General features: G+C 47.1%; 1 protein-coding gene across 1 annotated transcript in view; it reads right to left on the bottom strand.

Moving 5' to 3' along the window:
* Positions 1 to 14810, bottom strand: part of LOXL2 (lysyl oxidase-like 2) — a 41852-nt gene that overhangs the window by 8606 nt on the left and 18436 nt on the right. Inside the window, exons 4-7 of the mRNA XM_009694542.1 lie at positions 8918 to 9140; positions 6759 to 6942; positions 2217 to 2368; positions 1313 to 1480 (exon numbers count right to left, since the gene is read on the bottom strand). Coding sequence (XP_009692844.1) covers positions 1313 to 1480; positions 2217 to 2368; positions 6759 to 6942; positions 8918 to 9140 — 727 coding nt within the window. The remainder of the gene's footprint in view (positions 1 to 1312; positions 1481 to 2216; positions 2369 to 6758; positions 6943 to 8917; positions 9141 to 14810) is intronic.

Below are 14810 nucleotides of genomic sequence, written 5' to 3'. Positions count from 1 at the left end.
GAGCAGGCTGGACACGGCAGGAAAATACAGCAGAGCCAGCTGGACCCTGGGCTTGGAGAACGGGGACAGCCTCCGCTCTCTGCAACCACATTTTAATTGTTTGCCCAAGTTTTCAATTTCCAGAAAATGTTTGGGGAAAATAGTTTTCTTTCCAGAACTTATCTAAGGCTGTTTTCTGTGCGTGTGTTTCCATCTATATAAACACACATGAAGTTTATTTATCGGTGGCCATTTGAGCCTAAGTTTCCCCAAAGCTGCTGGCAATCGTTGAGTCTCAGTTGAAATGCCTCAAAGGAGCTGCATTTCCAGAACTCAGCAAGACAGCAAGCTCTGGCAGGGGATTCCTTTGTCCTAAGGAGAAACCAATTTATTTTAGGAGCCCAAATCCCCATTTTCCCAGTGTCTGGGAACTGCAATAAAGGCCCAGAGGTTATATATTTATATTTCCTTTCAAAAATCTATCATTACACCTAGGCCTGCCTGCTCCTCTTTCACCTTGTGATCCTTGAAGGATGTATGAGTACGGATAAGTATCTTGCACCAGGGTTATTGGCCAACACCAGCTACTTACATCTGATGCCATTTATCCATTCGGAAACTGGGTGGGAAGCTGCTGCCCTCCCCTCCTTCCAGCTTCCAGCTCTTATGCTGCTGCCTTTCCTCCAGCCAGCACAGCAGGCTGCCATTCACTGCGCCAAAGAGCTTTGCTGGGAAAGAACACTTTATTCCTTTGTGGTTATCCCAAGCTTGTTAGTTGATAGCTTTTATCCCTTTCAAAGTGCCGTTCTTAGTCGGGTGCAAGCAAGGAGGGTTTAGGGTGTTTGTCATCAGAAGAGAAAGAAATACAAACAAACTTGGGGAGCTAGCATACAGCTTCACTGCACAGCAGCGTACACACTGCACCGAGAAGTAACTACAGGAGCAAAATCAAATTGTTTTCAAGTGATTTGACACCAGGTTAAATTTGGCTTCTACACTTCACTCAGCCTGAGGAGTTCAACTCCGCACTGACTCAGGGAGGGACAAGAAACCGTGTGTAACCACCAGCCCAACGGGACTCAGGCTTCCCAGGACATCTGAGCAGTATGAAAACAGCAGCTTTGCCCAGAGCTCCTTTTGCTCTGAATTTCCTCCAATGGCTGTTGTGCAATGAGCTTTAACCTTCAGGGTCTCTCCAGCTAATGCCTTGAAGCAGAATGCTGTGGTTTGTGGGTTTGTTTTTTTTTTTAATAAGCCTTTCTCTTCCTCCAGTAGCCCCTACTGGATGCCACCACATCTGAAACGCACGCAACGGGAGGGCACAGGGACTCACCTGGAAGGCATGGCTGGCGAACCCCAGGCCCAGCTGCCGACACACCACCATGGCCTCCACGGTGCTCCAGTTCTCGCTGCAGACGGTGCCCCACTTCAGAGTCCCGTTGCGTTCCATCAGGACCTCCACCCGGCCCTCGTAGGGGTTGCGGCCACCGCTCAGACGCAGCTGCAGGGCGTAAAAACTCTTACATCAACAAACATCATAGCAAACTTTATAGGGAAGATGCAACAGTTGGGCAAGCAACGCTCTGGGTCTTCTCAAGGCTTGTGCTTAACATCACTGAGCCCAGAAACCTCAGCTCAGCTGCTAGCAGACCAGTTGATGCAGTTTGGTTCATTTTCGGCAGAATGCAAGTCTAGCCAAGCCCAGCATCTGAAAGTGGCCTGTACCAGCTGTAAAAGTCACACTCCCTACGAAAGCTCCCTTTCTCCACTCCCTTTTAGACCTTTGGCAGGAGCACTTACTAAGAGGAACCTGTGCCCAGTTCACACAGGTGAAGTTTCTAAGCTCCACGTGGTCAAGATGACATCAGCACCTACGCCAGCAGCCACCCAGGGACCACCGTCATGAGATCCAACCAAGATCCCATCACAACAGGGGCATGCATCAGCTTCACGGGGCCGCTGGCCTGCACAGGTTGCACCTGAAGTGGTACTTCACCCATTCATAAGCCTATGTCACACTTGGAGGAGCTCAAAGCTCAGTACAAAAAAGGGAGCACCATCCTTATTTGCCCTCCTAATACAATGAAGATGTTAAAATCTAAATCAAATAGGCACAGCTTAGGTGAAATAATTCCTACCCAGATGCCCTGTACTGCATAACAAGGGAGAGCAGACGATGCTCCAGGATGAAAACACCTTGCCACGCTGACTCGCATCCGGATCACTTGGCTTCTCACCTGATTCTGAAAACCCATCGCTGGAACGTTGCATCTCACAGCAGCGTCTTCTTCATGGTTACAGCCCTGCGACTCCGTGTTGAACTTGCAGTCCGTGACTGATTTTTCGAAGCCCGAACAATCAATTTCGTTCAGATGAATTGGACCCATGCCTTGGGGAGGAAAAGAAGAAGAAAGAAAAGAGTTCTTACCCTCTACCTATGCTACTGTGTGGTGAAGAAATATCCAATAAGAGTTTATTAATATATTGCAGACATCACACTGGCCTCTAGCATTCAAAACATGGTAATCCTAAAAAAATTCCAGTGATTTCTTGTAAAAATAAAACAAAAAGCTGCAAGGTTATTATTAATAATTTTACCATTAAATTCTTTCCAGTAGTCTCTGGGACTCAAGCACGCAAGAACTGCAGAAAAAGCCACGTTTCCATTGTTACATAATTTACAAACTTCAGCTGTAGGAATCTGCAAATTATGACCTTTTGGCTGGGTCTGTATGCTGGGATCTGCTCCCGGTGAAGCCCTGACATTTAAATGGGACAAAGACACATTTGCTGGGACAACAAAACACACCACCGCAGGAAAACAACTCCAGGGCAGGTGTGCATTACAGACTCCAACAACACGGATGGAAATGAGAGTGAACATCACTTCAAATCGCAGAGATTGGTCTCAAGGTGTTGGGAGCCAAATCGAATCGTTTGGTTCCTCCCTGGACAAGCGGCAGCAGACAATTGTCATTTCTACCAAAGAGACACAGCAAGGGGAGAGACACACATACAAGGCGGCGATAATCCTGCCTGCAAAGCTCTTGGGTCCCGTTTCCAAACCGAGCCCAAAGTCGGTTAGAAAGAAGTTTCGGGGGGATGAATCAGAGGTTCCAGCAGATGATCTTCATCACAGAAGAACAACCAGAGTCTTTCTTGAAGCCCATATAATCCATAAATAATTGCTGATGGAAACACACCGGATAGTTTTGACAGGACATCCTTACAAGCAGCAGATGTAGAACCTCTGGTCTCCAGCAGTTTCTAGGAAGCTTTCAGAGATGGGACACTGAGAATAAAAACACGTCTGAACTTTGCTATCAACGTGTTCTCTCTGGATTTGGCGTAATCAAAATGCTGGCAGATGCCGTGCCCTGACCTGCCGGTGGCTTGCTTCACCCCAGCCCTTGGCCAGGCACTTCTGTCCGAGCTGCAGGTGCACCTGTTTCTGGTCAGCAGCCAGAAGCAGCAGGATGATGACAACAGGAGGAAACGGTCTGAAGTTGCACCAGGGGAGGTTCAGGTTGGATATTGGGAAGAATTTCTTCACTGTAAGAGTCGCTAACCACTGGAACAGGCTCCCCAGGGAGGTGGTGGACCCACCATCCCTGGAGGTGTTCAAAGAACATTTAGATGTGGGACTTCGAGACATGGTTTAGCGGGCATGGTGGCATTGGGTAGAAGGTTGGACTTGATGATCTTTGAGGTCTCTTCCAACCATTATGATTCTATGATGGTGGTGATGCAAGGCAAAAACCACAGAAGAAGTTTCCAAGAAAGCAGCATCCATCCACCAATACCCTCCACCAGCTGCAAGAGGCTGACCAACAGCAGATATAGGTGTTCAGTTTGGAGTTGCCCTTGTTGGTATGGATAGCACACAGCAATAGGCTGCCGGAGGCCACGCTGACCGATCTGGGTAATGGAGGTAGAAAAGCAACTGTTTTCTTACCATTTCTGACAGTGACTGTTGATTTTTTTCATTCCTGCAGCGCTCTTCTCATCATAGCACAAGTGATGAGGGCTCCGCAGAGCCAGAGAGCTGTACCTGTCTCAAAGAGTTCAAATCAGCAGAGAACAGACTCGATGGAAATGACATCCTGGCTGCTGGCTCCGTTTCTTTGTCTGCGCCCAGAGGTGACACAAATTGCCCAACATTAGCCACTGGCAGAACTGGGCTCTGACCAGCAGCCTCCTGGGCACGCGCTGCCTCACCACAAACCTGCTGGAAAGGGAAATTTTACCCAATTTCAAGTCCGCTCCTTTTAGTTCAAAGCAAAGAGTTGACACTGGAAGGCAGGAAAAGGTAATTGGTTTATTAACGGTAGGTGGGATTGCTTAAAAGCCTCTTCCTGCAGCCATCTGGAGCCCTTCTAACTCTATGTGGCAGCCAACACACCTTTGACTTGGAGACCTAACCGTGGGTGACAGTTTAATGATCTGTCTGGTGAACCCCTCACCTCCTCAGACTTCTGCTGAGGCACAGGGAAAACAGAAAAAAGGCAAAAAAAAAAGCTCACTAGTATATTTCCACAATTGTGTCGTGGAATGAGCCAGGACATAGCGTGGAGCCTTCTTCTGACAACAGCATCAAGAACAAAGACAGAGCTGTAAATGTATTGGATTCAATCTCACCCACAGAATTAATTTGGCTCTGGCCACCTTTTGTACCTTACCACTTCAGCCTGCCCTGTATCCACCCATCACAGAAGATCTATACAACATGGGAGCAGAATCCCAGGCGAAGGCTCCTGGGGAATGTGTATCTAGCCTTTTTTGCTTCTCTCATTAAAATCCTGTTTGTGGTCTACATCTGGAAATGGTAACACTGACCTAGGCATTTTGCAAGCCACCAAACAGTTCGAGCAGGAGGAATGCCTTGATGCAGACCAGAATTGAAGGGTGATGCACCAAGAACGCAGGATGGATCCAGTCTGACATTCTCCACTGAAATAGCCCGACAAAGTCATACCAACGAAATGACAAAGCGGCAGGCCAGGGCCGTGGTGCTGACCCACGTAACCCTGGCACATTTGTTCTTCTTGAAGAAATTCTTTTACTGCACATGGAGGCAGTAAGTGCTGCTGTCCTAGGCACTGAAATGTAGCCAAACTGCATTGCTGTATGCGCTGAAATATGGTGACAAAAATTATGCTTCCTTCCATGCCATTCCCTTTAGCAGAACAAGATTAGCACTGTATATCCAACATATACGTTCACCTACTGCTTGAAGTTTTATTCTATGTTCTCCCTTCAAGGACACTGCAGCGGACAACACATTCATGAGATCTGGGCTCAGAATCTTCCTTTCAACAGACTCTTATGTGACTAAGGGTAAATTGTTTAATCTGGGTCTCAGCTGCCAGTTTATAAAGGGGGGAATAAATCATCCTCTCCATACTCTGAACTTTTTGTAGTAGGCACTCATCTCTCACAGGTCACTTCGTCTTAACTGGGACTTCTAGGCACTGCACACTGATTTAACATGGAGTCCATCTTTCTGTGTTTTACCCTGTGAAATTAAATCTCCAACACAGCAATGATGAGACTGGTCCTTGAAATTAGTCTTTGAACACACAAATTCACCAAGATGCAGCTGTAACAAAACAAAGCATAAACACATACACGGACACAGAGCTTAACAGCTGTGAGACTTCCCTGTGCAACGGGAACGCGGAGGTGAGTTTGGGCCAAAAGAGCTCTTTTTTCCTACCACAATGCGATGATCCGGCTGCTGAAGGGAGTTACCGAGGGTTTGTCATCCCACGGGACGGTTTTGACAGGGTGCACTGATTGATTGCCAGTCTTTAACATTAAGAGAAAGGAAAGCGTGTGGGAATCGGCAGCCACTGCTAAGAGTTTCCAGACTGCGGCTGCAGGAGATGGCAGGGAACGGCATGTTCCCCTCCCTCACGTGGCAGCCGCTTCCCCCCCCCATGATGGTTATGCTGTTTCCTAGATGTAGCTAAACACATCAGCAGCTCCCTGCATCCCACCGCAAGATTTTTTTTGGCAAATCCAACGGACAGGTCACATTGTAAAGCTTTCCAGATTCTGGACACCACCACTGTGCTTTACACGTGTTGTTATTTTCCCTCCCCTTCTCCAAGCCATGCTGGGCTGAAGAAATGTCACCCATTCATTTAGTCTCACAATAAAGGGTTTGGTTTGGTGTCTTTTTCTTTAGGGTTTAAACTATGGGAGCAAGGTGTGTGAATCAGAAAGTGGTTTGAGAGGGCGTATGTTAGGCTTTGAGTTACCATTTACCACAGTTTGGGCTTTGAACCAACTCCCAAATACCGGAAATCCAAACCCAAACCTGGCTCTGAACGGTTCAAATGCCCTTCTATTTATAATGGGCTAAATTAATGTTCTGGTTTTAAATTGGAGACTGTTTGAAGTTCAGATCCAGGACCCATTTTTGCCAGGAACTTTCTAGTAATGCATTACACCATGATGTGGATCTAGAGAACTCAAAGAGAACTGAAGAGCAACGGATGTGATAACGAAGGAGTAATTACTAGAACAGCTGTCCGAGGGAAAGGTTAAACTCATCATCACTAGACTTCTTTCAAGGAATCTTGAATATCTTTTGAAGTCACATATTTCAGTTCAGTCTCAAGCTCCTGGACTCAAGAGACTTATTAAGGGTAGAGAATAAATTCCTGGTCCCCAAAACAAACATCCCAGTAAAAACACACTCTGCCCTGAATCATGAGAGGGTCCTCAGAGGTGGACAAGGCACCAACCGTCCCTGGAGCTCTCATTACTCTTACCTTGCCCGAGCCTTGCTCCCGTTATTGCTTCCTTGGCACTCCCGAAGCCCAGCTCTCGGCACACCACGCTGGCCGACACCAGGTTCCAGTTATCGTCGCAAACCGTTCCCCACTCCCCGTTTTTCAGCACTTCAACTCGTCCTTCGCCAGTGTTGGCTCCCCCTTTCAGCCTCACCAGTGGTTGCTGGAAGACACAGACAGAAGCGGTGTTACCAGTGCTGAGGAACGAAGCATCCTTTCTTTAGAGCTCCTATTTATGGCATGTGGCAGCAGGTAAGTTGTGGCCCAAAAAGTATTACCCCGAGGCACCTTAGAACCACCATCACATAATACAAAAGGCTAAAAGTGCTTTATCTTTATCTGCTAAGACTTATGGCATGCATAGACATATGTTTTTCATGTCCCTGTACGAGGGCAGAGAATGAAAAGAGACATCTCAGTTCTCTGCAGTTTTAGCGTTTGGATTCAGGACCCTTTTTCACACAAGCAGTTCTGCAGAAGAGTGCTGCTGCACACAGGAGAGGCTGGACATGCAACAACCCAGTTCTCATACCATATCTCTTGGGAGCCTTATCGGAGGCTTGGGAATCGCATGGAGCCAGCTAGTGCACGGCTCTCATCCACTTGCTGCCTGTGCTTCAGCCGCTAGATGGATTCATTTGCTACATGGATCTCCAGAGAGGGGTCCTGGGTTAACCAAGGAGACCAACGCAGAACTCAAGCCACGTAAAACCTGTCTGCTGCAGTTACGACTCGTGGAACAAGTGATCTGGCAGATCGCAGTCAGAAATACACAGCCGAGTCGCAGGTCCAGTTCCATTAGTTTCTCTTCTTATATTACTATTAGTCACCAACTATACATCGCTTACAACTTCCCCCAGTACCAAGCAGAGAGATCTGCCAATTGCTGCTGCACCCAAGAGATGTGTTGTTGTGGTGGGAGCTGAGCCTTAGATACGGGAACACCACGCGAATTGTGCAGAGCCTGAGACCAAAAAAACCTCAACTTTTAAAACTGGGAGCATGTACAGTTCTCCAGGCTGAGGTCACACGAAGGACATCCAAAGCCTACACAAAGGCTTAAAGAATTACTTGGCAGTGCGCATGGCTCAGAAGATTAGTAATGATTTACAAGACCTTTCACCTTTGAGGCCTAGATCCTGCAAGCTCTCGTGCAGAGACGCGCCTGGACTCCAGGCAAGCAAACCACGGACAGGACTGCGCTATCCCCACCACAGCAGTGTCTGGAGGTGTTGTCTGGGGTCTTCTCAGGTGTCAAGAGAAAGCCCACTCCTAAAGTCACCAAGGTATAGGGCTGGGGGATGCAGGCTACAGCCTATAGGCAAGATCCACAGCACCTAATACACCCTGCAAAAAAAGCCAATCCCAGAAAAACCCCACGAACCCAGTATTAAGGGTCTCCAGACCCTGAGATCCCCCCCTGTATCCTAAGACTGCACATACCTTACAGCCAGAAAATCTCCCTTAGCATCAACCTAAACCATGTTAGCTGCAAGTTAAGCTGTTCTTTCATATTCAGTCACCCCACTGATACTGAGAACAGCCGACTCCAGGGTCATTTTATAACAGCCTTTTGCATATCTTAGAATTTTTATGCTACAGTCAGCCCTCTCCTTGCTAGATTAAGCAAACACAGCTTTTTCAGCCTTTCCTGTAGGCCATGTTTTCCCAGTTTCTCAGGGCATTTCTTTGCAGAAGACACAGGGGTAGCGGAAATGCCAGCTTATTTGCCTCATACCTCTACAGGAATTTAAGCAGCAGTATTTAAGTGACTGTGAAACAGCAAAGCCCGGCAGCAACTGGGCACACATTCAATTGGCTTAAACAGAACAGCTCAAACAGAAACGTGACAAATGTATTTTCTTACTACTTGGTCCCAGTCTTGCCAGCTGCAGTGGCGAGCCAGTCTCCCACCTTTCTGAGCCTGTAGACGGAGGCAAGGTACCGGGTATTTGCGAGGAGAGAAACTTAGCTGGGCTTGCAGTGAGAAACGAGTACAAAGAGAGGACATTTGCACAACAGGCTGGTTTGTGGCTATGGGTGTACACATGTTCAGGCCCTACAGCTGATAAGTGGTGGTGAATAGTTACACCCCCAGGCTTTTCCTACTTGACAGGTTGTGTTTGCTCCCTGCTCACCTCCTGCCTGAAGGCTTTTCGGAAGCCACTGTGGCTGCTGGGGGCAAAGGCACGTCCGGGAACACAGCTGACTACTGCAGGCATCCCGTTCTCACACGTTGCGTTCTTCTCTGGATCCACATTGAGGTGATTGCCCAGTTTGCAGCTGGAGATATGAGCCTCATTCCCACTGCAGTCCATTGAGTACGCCCAGTAATGCTGCTTCCTTCTGCTGGCAAACATCCTTAAAGGAATAAAAAAGGAACAGGGAAATAGAAGTCAGGAATCCATAAAAACTGCACCGATGTGGCTACATTTGGGAAAAAAACACCTTGAAATAAAATGAGGATTGAATAGCATTATTTGAAGGCTGATCCATTCACACACACAATGACTCTCTGTTAAGGTGTCGCTTGGGAGTAAATAGGTCATCTCCTTAAGCTAAAGGTCAGAGTGTGAATCAACAGTGCAGCTACAGCAACAATTATGCACTCCAAGGAGAGACACATAATAGAGATCCCTACATTACGTAGGGGTCAGAGATCAGTTAACTCAAAAGGCAGCGTACAAACAGGGCCTGTGCAAATAATGCTGGTGAGTTGGGACTGGAGAGGCCTCCAAAAAGACCTCTCCTGTAAATGAGCTTTTCTCTTTGCTGGCCATCACCTCTCAGCTGTGAGAAGATGGCAGACTGGGAAAAAGCCACGGCTCTCCGGCTTCTCTCAAAGCTGCAGTGTTAACAACTGTGAGCCTGAAAGCAATTTCCGAGAGCAAGAGCGATTCCCTTGATGACATGTTCACAGCAGAGGAGGTTGGCAGCAGTTTCTGCTTCTTGCTCCCAAATTGTAGTACTTGCCTGGAGGTGCTCCAGGGACTCCTAAGGGGGAAGGGGCACGTGTGATAAACGAGAAAAGAAAGTAATCCAGCTTCATCCTAACTGCATTGCAAGGCAGTCGGATGACTGTATGAGAGCTAAAATAGTCAATGAAATAAAAATATAGGTCGGATCATTATCAAAAGGGAGACATTAGAAGTTAAGTTAAAAAAAAGTCAAGGCATAGAGGAGCCAATGCCCTGCTGTGATCTTGACGTGGCTTTGCAAGATCCCTGTGCTGCTCCTTACTCCAGGACTAGCTGCCGTGCAGCCCTGGCGATCCAAGGATTAGCTGCGATAAGTGGCATAGCAAGGTGGGTGGAACTTGCTGGGAGAAAGGGCACCAATTCTGATTAACTGTAGCACATCGCTGCAGGATAGACAGCCCAAACAGGATCTGGCAAAGGGACAAAGAGCCTTTCATAGGTTGTTGGTTTGAAACTAAACTGGACAGGTCAAGGGTTTCCCAGCTGATGCCCTTTGGTGGTCCCATACAGGCTAATTTGCACAGTCTCAGATGCTTTTGGGGACTGTCTTCTCCCCTTCTGCTTGCTAAGCTTTGCTGACAAACTCAGCAGTTGTCTATGCTCATATGGCTCATGGCCACTGACTAATCCTTTCTGGAACTAGATTTCTCTGGGTTGAGGTTAGGGCCAAATACAGCCAGGCTGGAGATAGAGATGCAATTGCATCACATGATGGGGAGTAAATGCTGTGCTGGAAAGGATGGAGGATGGGGCAGGGCTGAGATCTATCCTACGGAGCAGCGACAGGCAACCTGCCTGTCCTGTGGGTAAAACATCAGCTGTCAAAGTCTAAGTCTGTCAAACCAGAGCTATCAGGGACCCTGAATCAACAGAAAATGAATGGGAAATAGGAAGGGGGAATAAAAATTTAAATAAAGTAAAAACAGGGAGGATGCAGGCAGAAAGAAAGTGCCAGCCACTTCTCAGCCAGAGCATCTGCTTCAATTTGGACCAAACCTTGAAGATTTTTCTTCCTTTTAATTAAACTACCCAGGATACTACATGTCTACCAAAAAGCCACAAAAACTTCTGCCCTTGGGCTGCTGGAGCTCAGCACCAAGGTCCCACTTGAACATTAACTGCTCTCTTGGACTGCAGAGCAACGGAGCAGATTCAGACGTACTTTATACACTGGAAAGCATCTGGAGGTGCCTGCATCCCCTGACACCACTCCAGCCTCTCCTAGCACGAGCGGGCTCTGCCCCACCACCCTTCCAGTCTGTGTGCTCAGTATGGAAGCGAGAACTTAAAGGAATATTTTCACTGAGGGCCCTCCGCAGACATGTGCGAGAGCTCCATGAACTCCAAAGCAGACAAGAAACACAGCCCGTCTTAGAGAAGTAATTATGGGGATGCCTTATAATAGCAAACAATGACCTCATCCTGGAAATTTCATGAGGCATTAACATCTGGTTGGCATTAACAGCCCTTGGTAGGCTGGGGAGAAATAGCCAGAGAAAGCCCCACCTCATTTCCCCAGACTGAATACATAAAAAAAAGTAGAATACAGACAATCTTTACAGATTGAAACTCAGGGCATTCTTGTTGTTTACTTTTTTAACATAGAACGGGTGCAGCTCATCTCTCGCTGGCCTTGGCATAAGCCAAGAGCAATGCTGCTCAGAGCAGAGGTGTGAGCGAACAGTCATGCATTTCCCCAGACTGAATACATAAAAAAAAAGTAGAATACAGACAATCTTCACAGATTGAAACTCAGGGCATTCTTGTTATTTACCATTTCCCCAGACTGAATACATAAAAAAAAGTAGAATACAGACAATCTTTACAGATTGAAACTCAGGGCATTCTTGTTGTTTACTTTTTTAACATAGAACGGGTGCAGCTCATCTCTCGCTGGCCTTGGCATAAGCCAAGAGCAATGCTGCTCAGAGCAGAGGTGTGAGCGAACAGTCATGCTCTGAGAGGTTAGTCAAGTCTAGGTCAAGTTGGAGTCCAGGTATTTCTGCTAGTGAGGAAGGATGGACCTTCATCACATAAGCTTTAAACAAAAACACAGGTTAAGCCTAAGGGCTGTGGGAAGCAGCTGAGGGTTTAATTAAAGAAACCTTGCTACTTAAGAACGCATCTGAGAGGACTCAGGGAGCAGAAAACAAATCACTACACACGTACACGCCAGGAAAATTCACCTCAAACACACTGAACAGAAGCTGGTGAAGTCCTCTTCAGGGGTGCAAGCAAAAAGTTTCTACCCTTGAGAAATCGTTCAAGCATTTACTGAAGTTAACAAGTTTGTTGCCATCAGCCCCAGGGAGGCAGAAGAGAAGTCAGACCTGCCACCTTCTGCCAAAGCCCTTAAGATCCTGGCTTTGCTACGGAGAACCCAAACCACGAGGATTTCTACGATAGGCATAGAAGTGATTAAGTGCCCTACACATCTGACCAGATCTATCATGCTATAAGCAGACTGGTTAAACTGGGAGATGCTGTTTGGACTGACACTGAACGAAGTATCCTGGAACTGCTGAGCTCCTCCATCTATTTCTTTGACAAATCACAAAGCTGTAAGGCCTCGAGAAGGCACCAGGTCCATTCCTCTGCCTTACGTATCTCCAGTCACTAACTTCTACTCTCCCCATCAGCAAAATGCATTTAATTCTACTCTGCTTTCTCAACCAGAGCAGGAATTGGGAGGAGTTAACAAGCAGTGCCTATATAAAATCACTTTGAAGAATGAACAAGAACATGGAAACAACATTGAGATTTGTTTCATTTCCTAACATAAATCGTGCTGTCAACCGCAGAGTCTAAGTTACATTCAGGAAAAAAACCCTGGCACCGGGACAACAATGAACTAAGTTGTTTTCTTTCAAGCGAGATCCATCTGCAAATGATTTCACCTCCCACCATTGTGCAGAAGCAGAGCAGAGTATCAGCTAGCTCAGCATGCAAAGCTGTAGTCTGTGGGGAGTGGGACTGGTGGGGATGTGGGAAGGGGGCACTCGCAGCCCCGGCCAGCAGAAACCTGATGCCAGCCCATCTCCCAGCTGCAGAGCAGGAAGGGGAAAGGATCTGCTCTTGGGAGAATGGTATTTACAAATCAGGGAGAGCAAAGCCTGAGAAATGAAAAGAACATTTCTGAGGATTCACACTCACACAGAGGGAAGATTTGGTTCAAGTGATGAGCCAGAGATGAACTCTTCCCTCTCCGAGACAATGCGACCAGAAAGTGTGTGGGACAAAGCAGAGAGCAGTGCTTTCATGGCCCAGGTGAGCAGATGCAAAGGTCACTTGCGAAGTTCCCAGCCCAGAACTGGGAGGTTTCCCTCACCAGCAAGGTTACCAGCAATGCTGGTTGTACACGATGAATGTGCCAGTAACACAAAGCACAAAGGCAAATGCCCCAAGAAAGAACACAGCTTTTTAAACTATGCCAACCAAACAAAACTGTCTACTTGACAAAGTTTTACAAATCTCTTCCCCTCCAACAAAATGACGACCCATCTTCTTCAAACCTGTGATAATATTCAGCGTATTTTTCAAAATACCCTTCTGTGGGTGCAGAAGCCCAGGAGGCTGTTACTGCTTGCCAAAACCAAGCAAAGGTGAGGGAGGGATTAGGGCACTGAGGGTACTTAAGCAATCTGTCTGGCTCAGTAGCAGAGATCTCTAAGCCTGGTATTTGTAAGCACTGCATAGTCATAACCCCAGCTCTGGTCAATGGGATTTTCAACACTGCTGAATATCATGCTGAACAACTGCGCCTCAGTTTTTCCATCTCTACGTGTACTATTGCAAGAGACAGGACAATTACCAAGCACCCTTTTATTTAAGGCAGATGGCTCCAGCTGCTAAAGTTAATGCTTTTCTTGGAAACACCACAACTGAGAAGTTGGGGGGGGGGGAATCATCTACTTTGCCTTACTAGAGGTAAGTTATTCCGCCTTCCTGCTCTGATGCAGGAGATGGGAATCTGAGAGATGAGTTTGAGGGAGACATGCTGTGCTGATAAGAGCAAATGCTCCTCTAACCGGTGTCCAGGGCAAAACATGAGACCGCCTGGTAGCAATTATTAATTCACTACTCATCTTCCTGGGAAGCCCGAAAACAGAATTTAAGTTGGGTTATTTATTTTATATTCTTTGTGCTGCGATGTGGCTTTACGCTATTCCAACCCAAGGACCTCTTCAATTGATCACGATCTTGCTAATGAAAGAAATGAAACGTGGCCAGCCAGTTCCAGAGGGAGCTTTCAGAAACAGCAAACGCACAGGCCAAAAGGAGCAGGCAGGAAAACCACAACTCCGGCCTGGAGAATCCAGTTCTCCCCTAAGCAGTTGACGCTTTCCTACTCCATAGGTCACAGTGTAGGAAAGAAACGAGAGAATTTCACTTAAACTATTTGGCATTTGCTTTAGGGTGTTATTTCTAGGGAACAGTGTAGGAAGAACCACTTCTGTGATGAAGGCTGGTGACAAAATGCAAGCTGAAGCAATGACAACAAAAACGACCAGGGCTCCTGGCTTTCAAGAAACAGGAAACGCAGCCTAAACCGATCAGCTTGCAGCTCTGGAAGATACAACATTCTCCCTACGGATCACTGTTTTCTTCCCTCATTTTTAAAGCAATCTACAATTACAGGAAGAAAAAGCAGCACCAAAATCACAACTGCCCCAAACTGCATCCTTCTACAAGCACCATCACAGATGCACAGGCAGAAGCAATGTTGGGAGGAGTACCATGGATGCACTACTACTATTTTTAGCTCAGCACTCAACTCAGCTCAGAACAGGCTTTCACAGACAGAGCAAGTCATACAGCTGGAGATGGCTGGCAGCTCTTCCAGCCTAGGACCCTGAGGAATTGCCAGTGCCAAAGATACTGAACTGGAGTTAACAACAGTGGGAGGGTTACTGGGAAATAGTCCCCTGGGCAGACTGTTCCTCTGTGGGTGATTTGGCAGCTGGACACCCATAAACCATGGATGGTGAGCCCCCACGAGAGCCAAAGCAGCTGGTAAACATGTCATGAGAGGTGTGAGACCAGGAATTGCATG

The sequence above is a fragment of the Cariama cristata genome, unplaced genomic scaffold (genome assembly GCF_000690535.1).
Source record: "Cariama cristata isolate BGI_N322 unplaced genomic scaffold, ASM69053v1 scaffold5602, whole genome shotgun sequence".
NCBI classification, from domain to species: Eukaryota; Metazoa; Chordata; class Aves; order Cariamiformes; family Cariamidae; genus Cariama; species Cariama cristata.
This window is presented reverse-complemented; position numbering and strand designations above follow the sequence as displayed.